The sequence below is a fragment of the Xyrauchen texanus genome, chromosome 8, assembly GCF_025860055.1.
Source record: "Xyrauchen texanus isolate HMW12.3.18 chromosome 8, RBS_HiC_50CHRs, whole genome shotgun sequence".
In the NCBI taxonomy this organism is placed as follows: Eukaryota; Metazoa; Chordata; class Actinopteri; order Cypriniformes; family Catostomidae; genus Xyrauchen; species Xyrauchen texanus.
The window spans coordinates 25,122,701-25,144,035 of record NC_068283.1 but is presented as its reverse complement, the minus strand read 5'-3'; the positions used below and the strand labels follow the sequence as shown (position 1 = coordinate 25,144,035).

The window sequence follows — 21,335 nt, the reverse complement described above, 5'->3', positions numbered from 1 at the left end:
ATCTTTGGTTTTCACCCCTATAATTTTATCCTGGGCAAGCCACTGCTAGTCCTAACAAAGTGATAGTGGCAGCATTTACAGTAGTGATGTATTGCAGATGATGGTGTATGTAGAAAGCTACCAGAATAGTCCTTTAATAGTCCTTTATATGTTATTGCACTCATTACTGTCTTAAATAAGTACAACACACATATAAAAATAAATACACCAAAAATTGCATACTGAGTAAAAAGGTTGTGAACTCTTGGAGTGGTGTGAATGAAAAATTTAAAAATTTACCTTGAAATGTTCAGATGTTTAAGCAGTGGAGCAATAAGTTCTGTGGTTAAAGTCCACGGAATTCACATTTGTGAGTCATGCCATTCTCATTTGACCACATTGCAGGTTGATCGTTGGCAATGTTGTTTTACTTACTGAATAGCACTTCCATCCAATGTACTCTGTATAAGCTTGCTTATTCTTAATGTGAGAAGACCACTGAATTGAAAGTGTATGAGCATGCCTGCACATCAAAACATTTCTTACTATCAGACATACACTTGCGGCCAAAGATTTGAATAATTTTGCTGTTTTGTAAGGAAATTGGTACTTTAATTCACCAAATAGACAAACTATAGTCAGGACATTACTGATGTAAAAAACAGCACCATCACTATTTGAAAAAAATTATACTTCATCAAATCTAGACAGGCCCAATTTCCAGCAGCCATCGCTCCAAAACCTTATCCTTGAATAATCATGCTAAGTTGCTAATTTAGCTCTTGAAAATCACTTGCCATTATATCAAACACTGCTGAAAGCTATTTGGTTTGTTAAAATGAAGCTTAACATGTCATTGTGTTTGTATTTGAGTTGCCACAGTATGCAATATGTGCTAACTATGCCCTGTATTGGGGTAGGTAGATACCACTGGGACCACCGTTTTTGGGCAGTCAGCTTGTCCCCGAAGGGATGCTTGACGCTCATAACAGCGTTGGGCAAGCTTACGTGCCGACCTAGTGCACTGGCTACAAGGCACACCGTAGTTTGCCCGTCTCGCACTGCCAGTTCACGTAACACAGTTCAGCTAGTTGTGGCGTTTTGTATAGGGGCCCCTAGTGTCACTTCATCGACACACCGTCGAGTGAGTGACAGATAGGGAATGTCCTGGTTACTTCCGTAACCTATGTTTCCTGATGGAGGGAACCAGACTTTGTGTCCCTGCTGCCACAACACTGGACTACCCATTGAAAAGGCTGGGACCTTCTCTCTTGGCTCCTCAGCACAAAACCTGAATGAGCAATTCACATGCCAGGTCCTTTATACCCATATATTCGGGGGAGTGGCATACAAATTTGCGGCAAAATAACATCTTTTTTTTTACATAAACAAATATGCAAAATCCTAACTTGCACAATTTTCAAGCATAGCATCAATTCAGACAGGTGACGTTAATAAAGCTGCAACCAGCAGATGCTCAGCTGATCATGACATCTTCCAAGACAATTCAGATGCTTATTAGAGCAGCTCTGTTTAAGACCCCTATTTATTAATTCTCTCAGCTGCCTTTCCATTTTTTTAAGTTTTCTCTTAAGAAGAGACTACAATTGATGGCCAGTTTGAAATTCCTATCTTCAGTGTGTTATTACACCTTGTTCTTGATTTACTAACTTTATTTACAATATTTGTTTAGTTCTATTAAATGTGCACTCAGTAACTTTTTGTTTGTGTCATCTTGGACTTACAGTGACACCTAGTGGTGTGGACGCAGCATCATTCAAAATCAATGGTGTAACAAGGTTAATATTGGGAAAGGAGGAGGCGGGAACCAACTGAACAATCAAAATAATATTTAATTTAAACAAAAAGACACACAACACACACAGGGAGCCCCTTTTGGTAGGCTTTTCCCTACCTCTCTAGGGCTGGGGAGGGGGAAAAACAAAAAGAGGAGAGGGAAAGGGTAAAAAGAAGTGACAGAGCGAGAGAGAGAGAGTGAGAGAGAGAGAGAGAGAGGAGAGAGAGGAATAGCCTGGTTGAGAAGACCTCGTCTAAACTCCTTTCTAAAGGTCAACATTGTTCACAGCTCTGCCAGCATGCTGTCTTTCAACATTGTCTTTATAATGACAAGTCCGTTCTCCTGTCCTCCTTTATTCTTCTATTGGCATACCAAAACTCTGCTAAGTCATCCATAGTCACTCTAGGCTGGATCCACAGTTCATTCTCATCCTTGTTCTGCTCGTGCTTTTTCCTCTTGGATTTCTCCTCTCTCTTTCTTTGCTTCTCCTTCCTGTCTGCCTTCAGTGTAGATCCACTGACGTACCAGAACTCCACTCTCTCCTGCACCGATGCTTTGGGGTTGGCCCAGAGGCTCTCCTTCTCCCACTTCTGTCCTCCCTTCTCTTCTTGTCCTCTTCCCCTGTGCTTCATCCTTTTCTTGACAATTGACAGACGCACGCACAGGAAAACAGATATCCCAAGGAAAACTGATGCACTCATTGCCAGAGTCCACACTGTGATGAAGCAGACCAGCCTTGATTCCCGAAATTGAGATTGTGAGTTAAAACAGTTGGGCCACAGTGTGTTTTCTGTGCTAGTATTGTTCATTTTGTCAGTTGTGGCATTTGTGCTGTTGTCCGCTATAACATTAGCTATGATAGTGCTATTGTTGCTGGTGATGCCACTGGGTGTGTCTGTTTCAGTCCTGTTTTCTCTTTCAGTGTGTGCTGTAGAGTTTAAGAGTCTGTATGTACTCTGTGTTGTAGAGTCTGTAATGTACTCTCTGCTAGGCTGCTCTGACCAGTATCCACTACTTTCTGTTACAAGGACAGGAATAGAGGTGTGATATTCAGTTGTATCTGTAACAGTAAGGTCATGTTCTGTTTTGTAAGCAGACATAGCGGTCATTGGTGTGTTTGTGTTGTGTGGAGTTATCCAGTTGTTCCTTGTTGTCGGTGTTCCTGTAATCACTTCTGTTGTACTTGTTGTTGTGTTATAATGTTCCTCGTTGTGCACTGGAGCTCTGTGTTCACTTGTTAGTTTGTAACTTCCCTCTGTTACTTGTGTTCTTGTCTCCTCGTTCAAATTAGCAAATGTTGCCTGGGTAGAGTTAATTTCATAATTTCCTTCATCAGGTTTCATTCTCTCATACCCTTCCCCTGACCAGTCTCTCCAGGGAACTGTTGTGACAATTTTGAAAGGGTCTAATAAGGCCATTGTGACTGGTTCAGTAGTCTGTGTGTTCAGAACTTTGTCTAAACTGGTGTGTCTATCGCTGTCGTAACTTGTGATAAGTGCACTTGACTTTGTTCCTGTTTCATTATTGTTGTCCTTTTTTATTGTCAGTCTTCCAGGGTTTGAAGAAACTGTGGTATCCATTAGACTTGTATTTGTATGGATCATAACATTAGCATTGCTAACACTCCACTCATCTTTTCCTTTTGTGAAATGCACAATGTCTTTCTGAGATTCATTGCGGCTGTTCAGTTGATGCATGGATGCTATTTCTTCTGTGGATGTCACGTGCAAAGCTGTAGCAACTGTGCTGTCCAGTGATTCTGTGGTCTCAGGTGACGAAGCTGTTGCCCCGAAAATGTGTGGGGTTTCAATGTTGTCGGCCAGGGTGTTTTTTGACAGTTGTGTTGTTGTTGTGTTGAAATACAGAGCCGACGCAAAGAGGAAGTGAGTGAGCCACACTGTGATGGACAGTAAACTCATCTCCATTATGACGTCTGTGATAGACAGAGCAAGAGATTAGATAATCTGACAACTATTTAGAGAAAAAGGATACTTTGTAATTACAGTAAAAACAATAGATTAAGATTAATTTTTGAATTGATTACATTAATTTAAGAATATACTGTTACAATAAAAATACTGCCCTGTGGATGTCTAATACTTAGAGATACTTTAGCAAAACTGCTCTACTCATTATCAGCACTGCCATGCATGGCCAACAGCATGGTTGAGGCCACATCCACTCTTACGTTATCTAACCACTCTAGACCTTATTCACGCTAGCGTCATATTTGATTTTTAATGAGAATGACGACGAGGCTGTGAGAGATAAATTGCCATCTCTTCAATGGGGTGTACTGCAGTTTAAAGTGTTTTTGGTTTGTCTTGTGGACAAAACATTGAAAAATATCTGTTCAAGAACATTCAGCATACAAAGAAATCCAGACAACATGAGTTGTGGAAAATCAGATGAGATCAAGGAGCTTTAAACCGTTCATGCCATTGAAGAGATGTAAGTCTATTCCTCACAGCCTCAGTGTCATTCCCATTAAAAATCAAAGATGCCACTAGTGTGAATAAGGTGTATTAGTTTTAGTTTGAGAACTCCATTTTCAGTTTCCTTGTGTCAACATTTTGCATGCAGTACTAGACAGCATTTTCTAAATGCTCCATTTTTGGTGGAAGAAAATTATATTCCAGTGTGGATTAGAGATGTTAATAGGGCTGTCACAATAATGTAATTTGACTGATGAATAATTGTCAAACAAATTATTATAATTATGATGAATAATGGAATAAAAACCTCTTTTAGGGTTTTTGTGATTAACTGTCATATACATTTTCATATTTCTTAAGGTGCATGTGTGCATCATACACATTTAGAAGTAATTTTTACATATTTAACTTCCAATATATAAATCAAATAATAAAACAAGGATACATTTGTAGAGCCAATAATAATCTCAAATTACCATGGCTAGATCAAATAACCGCGATCACACAATTATTTAATAATTGCGACAGGTCTAGGTGTAAACATAGAAAACTCATTATGGTTCAATCAAAAATGTATTAGGATGTGGCCTGAGTGTGATATTGTTTTTATACTGCAACAAGAAGTTAATATTCAAATACTTACATTTTTATACCACACACATATGTATTACATACATTTATATAATATATTACATATGTTACATATATTAAATATATTAATTTGGCCAATTGTTTTGTCTATTTTTGCTCTGTTAACAAAAGTAATTCCCAATGAAGCTAAAACATCAAGTCTGGACAGCAAAAAACTAAAAAAACGGACAAGTAGAGAGATAAGACAGTGAAGCATCCCAGTGCTGTTATACTTAATATCAACACTCTTGGAAAAGCACTTGTCCAATTAAATTACAGGACCATAACCAACTGTTCTTTCATTAAGAATATAGTGTTAGACTACAAAGTACAGCCATGTGGATTTCTAATAGAACTTATAGAAGTCGAGCAGTAGTAGGATAACAGAATTCATTTTCTGCTCAATCAGTAATAAATCACAAAAGGCCTAACACAACCAAAGCTGTATACAACACAACACACCACAAAGCAGACAAAAATCCACAATGCACATTTGTATTTTCTAATATCAAATTGGAAATGTTAAATGAGCTACCCATATGTTACTCCAATTTTGTTTTAATCTAATTTAAAAAGTACATGTACGTTGTACCTGATGTTCAGAGCTCATCACGCTGTCTCTTCCTGTGATTTCTTCGTTTGCACAGTGGTGCCTTCTGGGATACTTCTCTCCACTAACTGAAGCTTTGAACTGAGAAGAGGAAATGACAATTTGATCACCATGCCAACAGTGGAATGAAGTGAGATTTTGGGGTAAAGCAGGACGTGGTTAGATGGCTCCGCCTCTTCCCTCCATCAATGCCGTTGTGGAACAAAAAAGGAACATAAATGTCAACACATCCTGTTGACTCATAAAACATCCAGATTTATGATGAGGAAACCAATCATATTCACCAGTCTGTTTTGCTTACTGCTTTTTAAAGGTGACGCAAATGTCACTTAAGATTGGACATACATATGGAAGACATGACCATATTGACCATTGGTTCTCAAACAGTTTTATATATATATATATATATATATATATATATATATATATATATATATATATATATATATATATATATATATATATGGGAGAGTGGGGTAAAGTGAGACATTTTTTACATTTGCTCCCCTCTAAGCGAGCTAAAATGATATATCAGTAAAATTTACACATTTCCCATTAATTCAGGATGTTTCCTAGCAATGGACATTATCAGAATGTATTCAGGATGAAGGGCAGTGAAAATATGATTGTTTTTTAAAAAGTGGTCTTGTGTCTCACTTTACCCCAACTTAGGGGTAAACTGAGACAGACCAGAGAAATCAAGGGGTAAAGTGAACCAGCTGGGGGTAAACTGATCCACTTACTTTTTCCACTCTGAAACTACCATAACAACACATGTTGTTACAGTTAAAATCCTGACAGCTAGCTTGACAACTACACATTCAAAAACTAATGTCGGAATAGTAACAGAATCATGGGGATTGGTCAGTTAAGCACATTGTTTTTCTAAACACTTGAAAGTAAAATCAAATACAACATAATATAATTCAAAATGTTTAATTAACATTCAAATGACAGATAGAACCCATTAGATTAGAACACAGTCTTGGGGTCAGAACACAGGACACTTAGAGCCAGTTAGAACAGCCTGGGCCGCAGAACACAGGACTAGACCCACCAGGATTAGAACATCAGCCTGCTGTCATGCTCTACAACTAGGCCTACTCTACATTCCAGCCCTGAAGGTTACAGGGAAAGATGAGGAGTTGCTCTCTCCGTGTGGTTCCTCCAGGCCTTTTAGGTTGAGGCAGCTTCTTCACCACATCACTTTTAGGAACATATGCCACATCATTTTCCTTTATAACAAACGTGGGTCTCTCCCACTCTTTCGTGTTTCCCTGGATTCTTCTGAGAAATTGTGCAAGTATGTCATCATCCTCAACTTTCTCAATCATGCCAATGTAACGGACGCTCCTTTGTTTGGTTGCAAAGTTAACTATGACAAAGTCACCCATGGACAGATCTGTGTTTCCTGGATCACTTCGCTCATCATCAGACACATTATCAATTGGGACAGGGACATCACTCTCCATCTCCTCGAGGGGTGTTTTGCCCCAGGTTGTCTTCCTGGTGTATTGCTGGGCATGATGGTTTTTCTACAATGTTTATGACATTAAAAATAAAACATATGTAATGTAATATTACATTAAAATATGTTTAAGACTAAACTTAACTTGTGCCTCATGTCTCACTTTACCCCACAGCATTTGTCTCACTTTACCCCACCGCTACATTTTAGAAAAAATGATCTCTCTTAGCAATTCAGGCTAATCTTCAGCTAGCATAATCACATGGTTTTATATGTTGGTAGTTTATCAACATGTATGATATAAGTTTTTCTACCTGAATCAGTTTGCTTTGGCACAACAGTTGATTAAGTTGACAGCAAGAAAATTTACTTTTACATGCAAAAAAAATATTTTTAGTGAAAAAAACATGCTTACCACAGCACCATAAGGTCCTCTCCTTAATGGCCATGGGGAAATGGGAGGGGCTTGAAAAAATAATGGTCACTTGACCACAAATGTTTTCCGTTGCCTAGATACAGGGGGTGTCTCACATTACCCGATGTCTCACATTACCCCGTTCTCCCATATATATAATATATATATATATATATATATATATATATATATATATATATACTGTAGCAGGTAAAAAATCAAAGTGGCTGGTAAAATTGGGCATAAACTCGCCACTGTGGCTGGTGGGCAAAAAAGTACATTTCATGCTCAGATAATCTTTTGTATTTAGACACTTTAACTCGTGGAATATATTAATCATGTCTGACTGCGAATTGAACATGTTTGCAATTGACATCTGCAACTGAAATTTTTTTTGTTTGATGCTACTTCAGTAGCTGTTTCCATCCATGCATTTTTTGCAAATTTTGGTATATCGCATCGTTATTTTTTAATCAATGAGAAGACATGCACATAAAATACGATGGAAACACATTTACTGAATATATTCCTATATAATTTATGTAGGGATATAGATTTGCATCAAAACAGTATGTGACTTTGCCTCAACAAGCCATGTGAAATAAATGCATAATTCACTCAGAGAATATCTTCAGTATCATTGCATAGCATTTAAAATGTTGCTCTGGTTATTCTGAATTGCCGGACACAAAGCCTGTCATCAAAATGATTGGATGCTATTACCTTCCAGGGTCCCACTTCATATTGGGTGTCTTTAACTACAATGTACTTAAGCATATGAACATGCATGTTGTTGCATTAGACTTACATTTAATGTACTGGCATTTAATATATTTTTATTTACACTGTTAACTTTACCCCTGATTCTAAACCAAACCATTATACAAACCTTATCTTAAAACATAACTCTACCTCAACCTCAGTAACAGCAAATGTGAATCTTGAAAGAATTTTTCAGAACAACATGTAGTTATACAGTAAATATACTGTATTGTATGTATTTTTATGTTTGAACATATAGTTAAAGACACCTATTATAAATGTGACCCTTTCGTGAACTGTCTGATAGGCTTTCACTCCTAGACTTAAAGGCATCTGCCGCTGAATTCTATCTAGCAAACATGAAGTTAGTGAGAGCGTTTGTGCAATTAAAAAAAAAACAATTAATACATTACATTTACAAAAGATCCACAATGGTTTCAACTTTCATTTTAATTTCTATTTAGCATAAATTTCCCCAGAAGTAAATATTTCTTAAATAGAAATAAATAGTTATTTCTTCCAAACTCCTTTTCAAACAAACATTCATTCTGTATCTCATCACATATTCCTCTTTGTCACCTCAAATGTGCCATAGTTGCTGTGTCTGTGTTTAATTGAGGATTGGCTTGGATTAGCTGTGTGAGTTAGCCTTAATCTGTTTGAGTCACTGAGACAAAGTATATGAGAAAAGTGCTGAGGGTAATCACACAGTGTGCCAGACTACAGCTGGACCTTATGTGTGAGCTAGAAAGAGTGTGAGAGAGAAATATTAGAAAATAAATCCTTCTCAGACTAAAGAATAAAAAATGGACAGTGAGGGTATTAAAGAACTGCAGAGTGAGGATGATATGAAGCAGGAATTGTCTTCTGAGAGGGATGAGGATAGTGATCGAGAAGAGGAAGATGAGGCTGAAGAGTTTGAGGAAGAAATGACAGAAGTGCAGAGCGAGCAGGACAGAGGGGAGATGAGAGATGTAGTGGACTGGAATGGGTTTATTACAGAGTGTGCAGGTGAAGAAGAGGTGGTGCTGGACTGGAAACCAGGTGACACTGTGACCTCTCAGTATGTCCTCAGGCTACCAGGATACACAGATGGTGAGAACACTGATACCACAGAAACCTGGCATAGACAACTATAGTGCCCTTGGTGCTGTTTATAGTAGTCAATAAATGATAGTAGTCTCTGTAAACTTTGCTATAAAGGTTAAGGATTACGGTACATATACATTTAATTATTTAAATGTACTCTACCAACTCACACATGAGTAAGTGTATCTCACATCATAATTATAAAGACTGAAATAGGCATATTATATTTCCATTTTCAAAATTACTATTATTATTCATGTATACAGACTACCTGTGCTCACCAGAAGACAACATCTACAATATTAATTTCTCACGTTTCAAAATTCGAGACTTGGAAGGTGGATCAGTCATTCTGGACCTGAAAAGACAATGTCCAACAGGTGTGTGTGTGAGTACACTGTATTTGTGTATTTTCAGGTTTGCATTTAGATATTTACTTGTGTGCAAAGTTTTTTTGCACAACGTAGCAAAAACGGGAACTAAGTCCCTTTTTAAATGTTGCAGAGTGAAAACATTATTTTTAATTGTTGGTAACTGGTTAATTTCATTCTGATAAAAAAAAATTATGAAACCAAAGTTTCAATGATTTAACACAGTAAATGTTCAAAATGACACCACTTCCTGTTGCCCAAAAAATTAGGCCTTCTGTGATATGCTGAAGACCTTTTACACAACTAAGAGAAGCTCAGCGAGTAACGACGCTGACTACCACCCTGGAGTTGCAAGTTCAAATCCAGGGTGTGCTGAGTGATTCCAGCCATGTCTCCAAAGTAACCAAATTGGCCTGGCTGCTAGGGAGGGGAGAGTCACATGGGGTAAACACTTCAAGGTCACAATAATGTGGTTCGCTCTCGGTGGGGTGCATGGTGAGTTGTGCATGGCTGGTATACGGTAAACATAGCCACGTGATAAACGGGATTGACGGTCTCAGATGCAGAGGCAGTTGAGATTCGTCCTCCGCCACCCAGATTGAGGCGAGTCACTACGCCTCCATAAGGGCTTGTGCACCATGTCGTTTGCCCTATAATGGACATATGTGCAATTAGATTTCTAAAACATGTATGTGTTTCCTTGTATTTCATCTTATTCCTAAATATTGAATACATTTAGGCTTTCTTGTTATGAGTGTTTTCTTTTTTCTCTCTCACAGAAATAAAAGATGTCATAGAGCTGGATGCAGGGCGCTTCATTCAGTATCATTTCAAACCTGCCTTTCTAAATCTCAAAGAGATTGGAGCCACGTATGTTATGTCTTTAAAATGAGTCTTGGGCTAGTTTATGTGTGGGGCAGAGAACTGATCTAAAGTAAACTAGATTAAAAAAATTTAAAGTCACCATGAACTCAAAATTGACCCTATTTACTTTATTAAAACACGTAACTGGTATTGTTGTGCTCAATACATTGATGCACATTATCCCAAAGGCAAATAAATTTTCTCTTCCTAATCTTTTATAAAAATATATTAACTTGCCCTGCTTCTGAAAATACTTTATTTTTCAGTGGATGTCACTAAAGCCACTTAAATTTCAGCCTCTCCAGTCCAAGCACCTGTCATTTACCACTTTTCAATGGATATAATCAAGTCCCTCTCATGTTGTTTCACTTAAAAATATGTCTCATTAGAGAAGTAAAATGGGTTGCGAAAGCTATTTCATGTTGACTTCGTTCAAAAAATGTAATGTAACACTTAACTGTAATATTGGTGAGTATGTCTGTAAAATGTAGGACATCTTTCTCTCATTTTTATCTCTCTTCTGAGTAGGTTAGAGTTTACAGTGGGCGGTAAGGCAGTGAACAGGTTTCGACTGATTGAGAGGCATTACTTCAGGGATCTGCTGCTGAAGACTTTTGACTTTGAGATTGGTTTCTGTATTCCACACAGCAGAAACACATGTGAACACATCTACTGCTTGCCGGACCTGGATTCACACACCAGTGAGTTATACAATAAGTCTTTCTAGCAAGTCTGTCCATTGTCTGGCCATCTTTGGAATGCTCTCGGGATTCTATTTTCAGTCATGCCAGTGCAGCTCCTGTTTTCTTGAATGGGGAAATACCGAAATCTCAAAAACGGTTGGTCAAGATTAGGAACATATTTCAAATCAGTAATAACATTTGACAATACTGGAATCATAAATTGTGCTTCTTTACCTTTTTTACCCTAAATTTTCCCAGTTTGTATATCTATAGAGCATGCGCTTTCTCAAGCTGATTGACAGGCGATGTCTGTATGTAAAAGGTGATCGGCTCTTTTAACTGTAAGGCAGTACTTCCTTTCTACATCCATTGACCATTGGCACTTGGTTCCAATTTCTCCCATTCTTTTAATAGGAGTGCCCCATCTCTGTTAAATACACTCTGGTTACACAAAGTCTTTTTTAGCAAGACAGTCCACTCAGCAGCCATCTTTGGAACGCACCCAGTCAGCTGTTTTTCTATGTAAATAAGCGGCATACAATTGCAGCTCCTATCTACATGAATGGTGAAAAACCATTCATCTAGATAAATAATGTCTATATAAATATTCTACAAAGGCATAATAAATATCAGTGTTAAAGCTGCCTGTGTACTGTATGAATGTAAATGTACAATGCCCGCTTTCTTCTGTTTTTCAGTTGAGGAGATGATCACCCACCCATTCGAGACACGGTCAGACAGCTTTTACTTCGCTAACAACACACTGATAATGCATCATAAGGCAGAGTACTCCTTCAGCCAGGGGTTGGAGATCAATGAGAACCAAAGTTAAACATTTCAGCAGAGTCTTGACTATCCAAAGATTAGTGCTGTATATTTGGTTTCATAAACCATAAACTATATAAATAAAATAGTCAAAGTAATTTCTTTGCTGTTACTTTACTAATATTTGTGTTGCTTGCACAGTAATAAACAGCCTTTAACAGAACACGTGTTGGTGATTCCATGATTTGGTGAACTTAGCATTGATACTGTGTATAGGGTAAAGGGAATTATTGGGAATGATCCAGAGAATGCACATCTTGAGGATCAATACCATGCCTACATTATTCATATAACACAATTAATGTTGCCCTTTCTTCATGCCCTCACACTGAGGCTCATAAAGACATCCTGTCTATTTTTGTCATGACACAATGCTGTGGACCCTTTCCTCTTATCAGGGGGTCTTCCAAAGCCCCAAACACAAAGTAGAAAATTATACCGCTCTTTTACATTGTGACAAGGAGGAGGGCAGGGCCGGGCCATGACTGCCCCCAATCGGGCTAGCCGAGGAGAGGGATAAGTGCAGCGGAATGCGGCAGTTCGAGAGAGAGAGCCACATGCAGCTGCCATGTTTGCGTTTATGTTTTTGTGTCCTTTTGTTTAAGTTCCTGTTAAAATATTACTTTTATTGTTCACCCTGATCCCACCTCCTCCTTTCCCATTTCAACCTTGTTACATATATGTTTTTGCCCTAATAGCTCTTCCTTCCTGTCTTCATACTGATTACTCTTAGACTGTTCTCTCAAGCCAAGAGCTCCATATATATTTAGCAGTCTATATTTCAGTCTTGCCTCTTAAATAGGCTGTTAAATATGCTTTTAACTTATTGATTAAAAAGGAATATTTTGATTTGTTGCCATTGTGTGTTTGCACTATTTTACTTTTCCTTGACCTGCTTTCAGTGTCATATAATTTATTCAGAAAGTATACAGTGACAAAGGGGTCACTCATGCATTCATGGAGATCACACATGTAGACAGGTATTTAATGCTCCCACTGAAGGGAAGAGACAGAGAGAGACAGAGATAGAGAGAGAGATTTGATTTTTAAGGACTTTTATTACAAAAAAACAAAAACTCCTATTCATCATCCACTCTTACACCACAGAGTAAATTAGTAAAAAATAAAAAATAAAATAAAAACACTCACAAAGAATGCATAAAAATCAATTCACCTTCAACAACAGAGCACAGAGCCTCATTACAGCACCATATACATTCAAATAAGAGAACATCATCAATAGACTTATAATAAAGAAAATCAACCATAACTCTTGATTTCACCAGGTTAGAAAACAAGGCTACTATATTCTGATTTATATTTTGTTCTACTTTATTTTTCCTACTTAAATAAATGGCCAGTTTAGCTTGGCCTAGAACAAAATTCAGAAGTTGACAAACAAATCTTTTTTTCCTCACATATTTGCACCCCAAAATAAATGTCCCCAGAGAAAATGTCTCATTACAACTCCTAAAAACATCACCTACAACTAAAAATAATGGTTGTAATCTACAACAATTCATGAAAGCATGAAAAATGGTTTCTCTATTAGAGCAAAACGGGCATGTTGAAGCAACCTCAGTGTTTAAAACTGAAACAAAAGCGTTAACCGCGACAGCACCATGAATAATTTTCCATTGCAAATCTCCTGTTCTCTTGGTCAACGGTGGTTTATAAAAAGATTGCCACTCAGGTTTTTTGTTTACATCCAGTTTAAGAACATCACGCCAGGGAGTATCAACTCTAGCATTTAAAACTTTTTTGCTAAACACCAAAACACAAGACCTGTACAAAGATTTGCCAGTACATAAAAAAAGTCTTTACACAGAGAAACAGCATTTTTGAAGAGAGGGGAAATAATACCTTCAACATTTATCGACAAAAACAAACTAGGAAAAGAGTCTTCTGGATTCGAAACACAGGTACCTTCACAATATTTTGTTAACAATTCTATTTCAGTTGTTTTAAGAGCTGCTTTCCATTTCATGAGCAACTGGGTAACCAGACGAATGGACCTGATTCCCAAGTGTTGAGCTAGAGCTGCTTCGTCCTTAAAATCCGGCCCTGCAATGTTCAGTAGCTGCCTCAGAGTAATAATGTTGTGTCCAATCAGCACTCTATTAAGTCCAGGAAAAAAGGAACTGTCCGTTAAATCCAACCGAGAGCCATAGATTAAAGGCTCCTCCAGTAACCAGAAAAGAGAAGGTGAGGTTTCTGGTCGTTGAACAACAAAGAGACTCCAAACTTTACAAATATTCTTATAAAAAATTGACAACGTGGAGGTGTCCAGTTTTAGGGGATCCATCAAAAAAAGTGTTTGGTCCAGCCCCAATCCTGCAAAACTACATAAAATCAGGCATGAAACAGCACGCCAGTTACAATTTGATGGTCCATCCAACATTCTTTTCACAAACTGCAGCCGAAAGGTTGCAATTCTGCTTTGCAGATGTACTAGTCCTTGACCACCTTCCTCCTTAGGCAGAAACAATACATTTTGTGGGACCCAATGTAATCTATCCCAAAAAAAATTAACCATGATAGCCTGGATTTTTTAAAGTAGTTGCGTGGGAGGATCTAAACAGGCAAACTTATGCCATAAGGAATACGCCACCAAATTATTAATAATTAAAATGCGTCCTCTATATGACAATTTTGGAGATAAAAACTTCCATTTTTCTAGGCGTCCTTTGACTTTATCAATTAAACCTTCCCAGTTTTTCTGTACTATTGTCTCATCTCCCAAAAATACCCCCAAATATTTAAAACCTTCTTTTCCCCAATGTAAACCAGGGAGTCCTGGTTTACCACTTTTCCAGCTTCCTATCAGTAGTGCTTCGCTTTTATTCCAATTTATATTAGCAGAAGACAAAACCATTATTATTATAGATTGCTAGAGCTAATGCTCCTATTATTGTCATGAATTATCATTATAAATATTATCATTGATACTATCACCACTAATATTAATATATTGCTGTTGTTGTTGTGATTGTTGGGGTGATTAATACCCTCACTAAAAATATACTGATACTACCGGACTGCCCCTATCTATACTTGCGTCACAGAAAGGATCTCACCTGTCTACATACACCACTTTATCGATGACTGTGTTGGGCTTTTTTGTATTTCGTTGTTTTTGTTTTTGTGCTTTTTCTCTCTTCTGTATTGTATATGTGTCTCACTCCCTTGTATGTGTTACTCTTTTGTTAATTTGCAATAAAAAAAAAATAAAAAAAAAGACAAAACTTTAACATTTCCAAGCAATTCAGATAAAACCTGTACATCACTTTGCTTACTAATCATAACTACAATATCATCAGCATAAGCTGATAATACAAAATGACCATTGCAGTTTGGCAGAAATATACCTTGAAGTTTCATTCTTATTTGCTGTAATAAAGGCTCTATGGCCAGAGAATAGAGCATACCAGAAAGGGAACACCCCTGTCTAATACCTCTACAAGCTTCAAAAGGAGCACACAAACCACCGTTAACCTTGAGAATGCTCTGAACATCACTATAGAGGACTTTCACCTGATCTATAAATTTTTTGCAAAAGCCAAAGGCTTCCAAAACTCTCCATAAATAAATGTGCTCAACGCGATCAAAAGCTTTCTCTTGATCCAATGATATAAAGCCACAATCCAAATGTAACCTCTTAGAGACATCAAAAAGATCTCTAATCAGGGAAACTTTATCAAAGATTGACCTCCCAGGGACACAGTATGTCTGGTCAGGATGAATTACCTGGTCCATAACCTCTGCCAATCGATTAGCTAAAGCCTTAGAGAGCAGCTTGTAGTCACTGCACAGAAGGGAGACCGGCCGCCAGCACTTGATGTCCGTCAGATCACCCTTCTTGGGTAGGAGAGTCAGGACTGCTCTACGGCAACTCAACGGCAGAAGCCCTCCGGCTAAACTGTCATTCAGTACCTCTAGCAAATCCTCTCCAATCTCTGACCAAAAAGACTTATAAAAGTCAACAGGCAGACCATCAATCCCTGGTGCTTTTCCCAGCGCCATGCCTTGGACGGCTTTAAGCAGTTCCCCCATAGTCAAGGCACCTGAAATCTTTGCGTTGACTTCCTCTGCCACTTGAGGAAGATTATCAAAAAAAGCACTGTCATCCCTATAATCTGGACCCAGTTCATTTTTATATAGAGACTCATAAAAAGTGGCTGCTCTCTTACGAATGTCTTTGGGATCAGTCAATACGGTTCCAGATTCAGAACGCAAAGCATGAATGACTCTGTTCTGTCCATTTTTCCTTTCTAAATTAAAAAAATACCTTGACGGTGCATCCATCTCATTTATACTTAAAAAGCGTGACCTGACCAGAGCACCCTGTGTTTTAACCCCTAAAAAGTCATAGTCTTCTTATTTTTTATGAGAGACTCCACATCACTTTGATTTCCAGGCAAGTGAGTCAATTCTTGCAGTTTCAAAATCTCAGTCTCAGGTGTTCAATCTCAGGGTTACCTCTCTAGTGACATTCTGAGAGTATTGTTGACATAACTGTTTTATCTGAACTTTCCCAAAGTCCCACCATTGCTGCAGTGTTCTAAAAGAACTCTTTGTTGTTTTAAAAATATCCCAAAAATATTTAAAACTTTCTTTAAAACACTTATCATCCAATAAAGTGGTATTTAAATGCCAATAGGCACTCTTTGGATTGATAGAATTTAAAAAAAATACAGCACTGCACCATACTATGATCTGATAGACATGATGGAGTAATAGAACAATTCTCAACAATACTACCATGATGTTTAAAAACATAAAACTTATCCAGCCTTGCCAATGAAATCATGTTATCACGAACATGAGACCAAGTGTATTGTTTATGTTCTCCATTAAGCTGTTTCCAAATATCAATTAATTAATGTGTTTTTTTTAGCTGAACAAGACGTTGACGTGAAGGTAAATGAGGCTCCATGTGATTTCTATCTAAGTTGGACTGTGCAATTAAAATCACCACCAAAAATTAAATACTCTGTCAACAGCAACACTTTGTAAAACAGAGGGCAAAGTATTTAAAAATAACATTCTTTCAACAGCTGAATTTGGTATATACACACAAATGAAAACAAAAACATCATTTTCAAAAGAGGCTCTTACTTTTAAAAGTCTACCTCTGATAATCTCTTCAACCTGATAAGAGTGTGGGCTGAAACTTAGCACTAATTGAGGTATTATGACTTAGAACAGCAATCCCATTCCATTCTACTGCCCAGTCCGCAGCATTATTAGCGTCAGTGTGTGTCTCTTGTAAAAGCGTGATATCAATTTTTTTCTGATTAATTATTTCAAATAATGCAGCTCTTTTGTGCATATCTCTAGCACCATTCAGATTCAGAGTTGCAACATTACCATGACACATACTTGAGGAAAAGAAAAAAAAGAAAAACAAAACTGTCCATAAAAAAAAAAACTACTAAAGGTCATGGAATTAGTCTTTCTCACTGACATCATTACTAAGTTCAGAGTTGAGTTTCCTCACTATTTTTTTTAGCCTATAGACCTCTTTATTTGTAAAGGAGCCCTCCATCATGAAACCTTTAGCAATCTCTACAAACTGTTTTATGTCAGGAAAATATTCGTTAATGCGCACACCCCTCTTATTTTTAGTAGCTCTAAGAAACAGCTTAATATCATCTACCTCATAATGACGTCCAGAAAAATCACTCTGAGAAAGACAAACACTTGAATCCGACGATTCACTGTCACTTCCCGTTTCATCTTTATCACTTAAGTCAGTCAACTCTGATTTCTTTGCGTATCTTTTCAAGCGCCAATTCTTCAGCTTCAATCACCGCGATCACAGGTAAATCACCATCATGTTTGTCCTCTGCGGCTTGTACCCCTGACACACTCTACGTCTCGGACGGCCCTGCTTCATCGGGTTCAGCGTTATCGACAACATCACTTCTGACGACAGCAATCACGTCACGGTTGTTTACATTTTTTGCCGGACATGCACGGATTAAATGACCAGATTGCCCACAACTAAAACATTTCATTTTGTCATTTGTTACGTAAATAATGTAATCGTACTCATCAGCCCGAAAGTGTAAAGACACATCCAAATCAACATCGTCATTCATAATCAATGAAACAACATGTTTCAGTAAAGGCGATCCACTACCAATAGAGATATTTTTAATGGTAGAGACCAACTTGCCATAACGAGATAAAGCTTTAGCTAATATCTCATCACTTAAAAACGGTGGTACGTTGGATAGCGTAACTTTCTTTGATGGTGTAGAAAGCGGGAGTACAGGGTTAAAAACATCATCAACAACTATCCCTGTCTCAACTAGTTCATTTGCTTTTTCAACAGTACTGAGAAATACAACAGTGGCATTATTCATCCTGGAGGCAGACAATATGCTTTCATGCCCAACCACCTCTCGTAGTGCCAGGCAACATTTCTCCACACTAAACGCGGCCGCCACTTTCACCCCATGACGCCGGGTCAATGAACCCAACCCTCGCGAGCGCGGGGCCGTTATGCTCCCGGTGAATCAGGTAGCACACGGCCCAAAACAACTACAATATAAACCAAAAAACACACAAAAACAACTACAATATAAACCAAAAAACACACAAAAACAACAAACAAAGAAAAAAGCGAGAAAAGATCCACTCACAGAATCCAACCGCACTCACAGCACGCACTCCGCACGCTCACCCCCAACAATCACACCGGAAGTGAGAGAGAGAGAGAGAGAGAGAGAGAGAGAGAGAGAGAGAGAGAGAGAGAGAGAGAGAGAGAGAGAGAGAGAGAGAGAGAGAGAGAGAGAGAGAGAGAGAGAGAGAGAGATCAAAACAACTCCCAGCCTCTCTGGAAGTAATATGTAACAGAGGACAAACATGACCATGCCTGGATGGATGAATATAATGTGAGATATTCTCAGTTCTTTTTCCATTCTAGATGCACAATGTTTTAAAAGTAAGGAGAATCCATGGATGTCATATTGAATGACTATGACTGCAGTTTTGACCAGCTGGACAGTTCTTACAACATTTGACTTTGTGAGCATGCAACCTGTGCAGATGCCAGACCAATATGCACAAGGAGTCGTAAGAATAGTTCAAATCTCGATAGAAATTAAACTCAAATTTCATTAAAAAATGTAAAGTATTAATATGTATATTAAAAACAGATTAGCATTCAATGATGCTGAGATGCAACAAACTACACTTAGGTCTAGAGATTCAGCCTTCAAATTATTATACAGTATTGGCTTGATTGAACCAATGGTCACTATTTGTAACAAAATGTGTGTGTGTGTGTGTGTGTAGGACTGGTTGATTTGGCAGCCTGATCTCACATAAAATTCACCAAGGGTGTGCCGATTTTACTTTAGCTGAAATCTATATATGTTGACCGAATTCGAAAACACTGCCTCCAGAGGATAAAGCGGTAAGTGTTTCAGAGCATATAAAAAAGAGTGACATCCATTTATATCCAGGAGAGGTTTTTTTCAGCTGAACAGGGAGTAAAACAGTGAAGAGAAATACTTATTTTATTCAATCTACCCCCCAACCAAAACCCAAATATAACCCTAACCATTAGTAGAGACAAAATGCAATGTTAGGGATAAAAAATGCAATCCCCTTATCACGCTTGTGATTGTTTATACAAATGTGAATACTTCCTCGTTTGAATGGGGATTGAACTGTTGTCTCCCATGCAACTGATACAACATGCTAACAGTCGTGCCACGAGGGAAAGTTATTGTTGTTGAGCCATTCCAAATACGTCCGATGGAAGATAGTGCATGTCAGTGAGTCGGCATACTGTTGCCGATCCTAGGGTACCGGAACATTCGGAAAGAGCATGCCGACATTCTGTGTGATCATGCTGGATTTGGTACGGGCATTTGCCATCTGCAGACTCTAATTGGTCAACTTTAGACCAGAGAGGGCATTGTAGAAGCTGAGCGTAAAATGCAGCACTTTGCTGGGATTTAAGAGACTGGACAACTAGGTAATTGATTGACATTGATTACAAACTCACCAATTTAATATGTTTCTCTGGTTTTACCAAAAATGGAAGCATATGTCAACGCCTCTGAGTTTCTGTTTCTGGGAGTTTTTGAGAGTCTATTCCACATTGTCTTAGTTCATGTCCAGTCTTCATTTTCGATATTCCACTATTTTTTAACTTTAGACCACACCATTCTAGAATTGGCAGACAGACCTTGCAGTTCTCTCCCGGACATTGTCAGTTCTGAGAATCTGTTGAAAGCAAAGAGAAGAATTGGAGGGAAGCTGAAGAGATGATACACTCTGTCAGGGTTGAGCTGGGATAAGACTGACATCACGTGGATGTGAGCTCTTTAAATCTCTTTCTGTGGGTCATTATGACACTGCGTGAACATCACAGATGGGGAAAGAAACATAATGTTGCTCAGTATAAAGTGATAATTGAGTGGCAAATGTATGCTTTATCAAAACTGTACAGCCTTTTCACTTCCCTTATATTGGCATAACCAGATTATTAATGTTAAACAATTCCATATCTCTCTCCTCAACCTCAGCGTGCAAGATTTACCCTCTCCCTCCATGTCTCCCACCCTTCAGCCAGGACTGGTGAAGCTCATTTTTAACTATGCCCTCTGAGTATGAAGTGATGTCACCCTTCTGTGTTTACACAGAATGCACATCTCTTCATATGACCCATCACCACAGGTAGACATCAAAGTTACTGTTGCCAGTGGCTACCATAAGGATGGTTATTCTTTTGATGGCAAGGTTGGCACTGTGGCTCATGCATTTTTCCTAGGAAAGGGAGACTTTGCTGGTGACACACACTTTGATGATGGAGAGAGCTGGAGCCATGGAGGTAAATTAATGCTGTGTGCATGTATGTTGGTTATATGTGCCCACATGTTTATAAAGATTTGATGGATGAAAGAAATGGTTTTCATCTGTTCTGCTGTCCTTTTTCACAGATTGAAGCAGTGATACAGATTTATTTAAAGTTGCAATGCATGAGTTTGGTCATGTCTTGGGCCTCTTTTACTCCTCTTCAAATGACTCCATCACATCGCCCTACTACTATGGTCCTGTGGGAGAAATGAACAGCTATAATGTCCCATCATATGTAGCCGCATGAGAATGATAAAATAGATAGATAAATCATACATTTCACACCTAATGTGCAGCTTTCTCTTCATTTGTTGCATTGCTGCTAATAAAGCTTCCTGTCTTTGCCTGTATGAGTAAAAGAGAGAAAGAAATATAAAATTGCAAAACAAGTCAGTTCTTGAAAATCACTCAATTCACTTGTAATATCATCGTTTTCACAATCTCGTGAGGATTAACTTCCCAGGAGGACTTGAATGCACCACGAAATTTGGCAGATTACGAGTGGTTTTAAAAGTAAATAACCGTCCAA

The 21,335-nt window shown here is 38.1% G+C and overlaps 2 protein-coding genes across 2 annotated transcripts; one reads left to right on the top strand and one right to left on the bottom strand.

The window, feature by feature from the left end:
• Positions 1-5,777, bottom strand: si:ch73-248e21.5 (uncharacterized). Its single transcript, XM_052131311.1, has 2 exons — positions 5,435-5,777; positions 1-3,710 (listed from the first exon to the last, which is right to left on the bottom strand). The coding sequence occupies exon 2, from the start codon at positions 3,700-3,702 to the stop codon at positions 2,098-2,100; it is 1,605 nt and encodes a 534-aa protein (XP_051987271.1). The 5' UTR covers positions 3,703-3,710; positions 5,435-5,777; the 3' UTR covers positions 1-2,097.
• Positions 5,778-8,748: 2,971 nt separating this feature from the next.
• Positions 8,749-12,632, top strand: unc119.2 (unc-119 lipid binding chaperone B homolog 2). Its single transcript, XM_052132504.1, has 5 exons — positions 8,749-9,192; positions 9,453-9,566; positions 10,337-10,427; positions 10,950-11,122; positions 11,803-12,632. The coding sequence occupies exons 1-5, from the start codon at positions 8,904-8,906 to the stop codon at positions 11,934-11,936; spliced, it is 801 nt and encodes a 266-aa protein (XP_051988464.1). The 5' UTR covers positions 8,749-8,903; the 3' UTR covers positions 11,937-12,632.
• The last annotated feature ends 8,703 nt before the right edge of the window (positions 12,633-21,335 follow it).

Coding starts and splice junctions, on each gene's coding strand:
- si:ch73-248e21.5 (XM_052131311.1), bottom strand. CDS start 3,702: ATGGAGATGAGTTTACTGTCCATCACAGTGTGGCTCACTCACTTCCTC.
- unc119.2 (XM_052132504.1), top strand. CDS start 8,904: ATGGACAGTGAGGGTATTAAAGAACTGCAGAGTGAGGATGATATGAAG. Junction 9,193..9,452: donor GCTACCAGGATACACAGATG/GTGAGAACACTG, acceptor TCATGTATACAG/ACTACCTGTGCTCACCAGAA. Junction 10,428..10,949: donor CTCAAAGAGATTGGAGCCAC/GTATGTTATGTC, acceptor TCTTCTGAGTAG/GTTAGAGTTTACAGTGGGCG.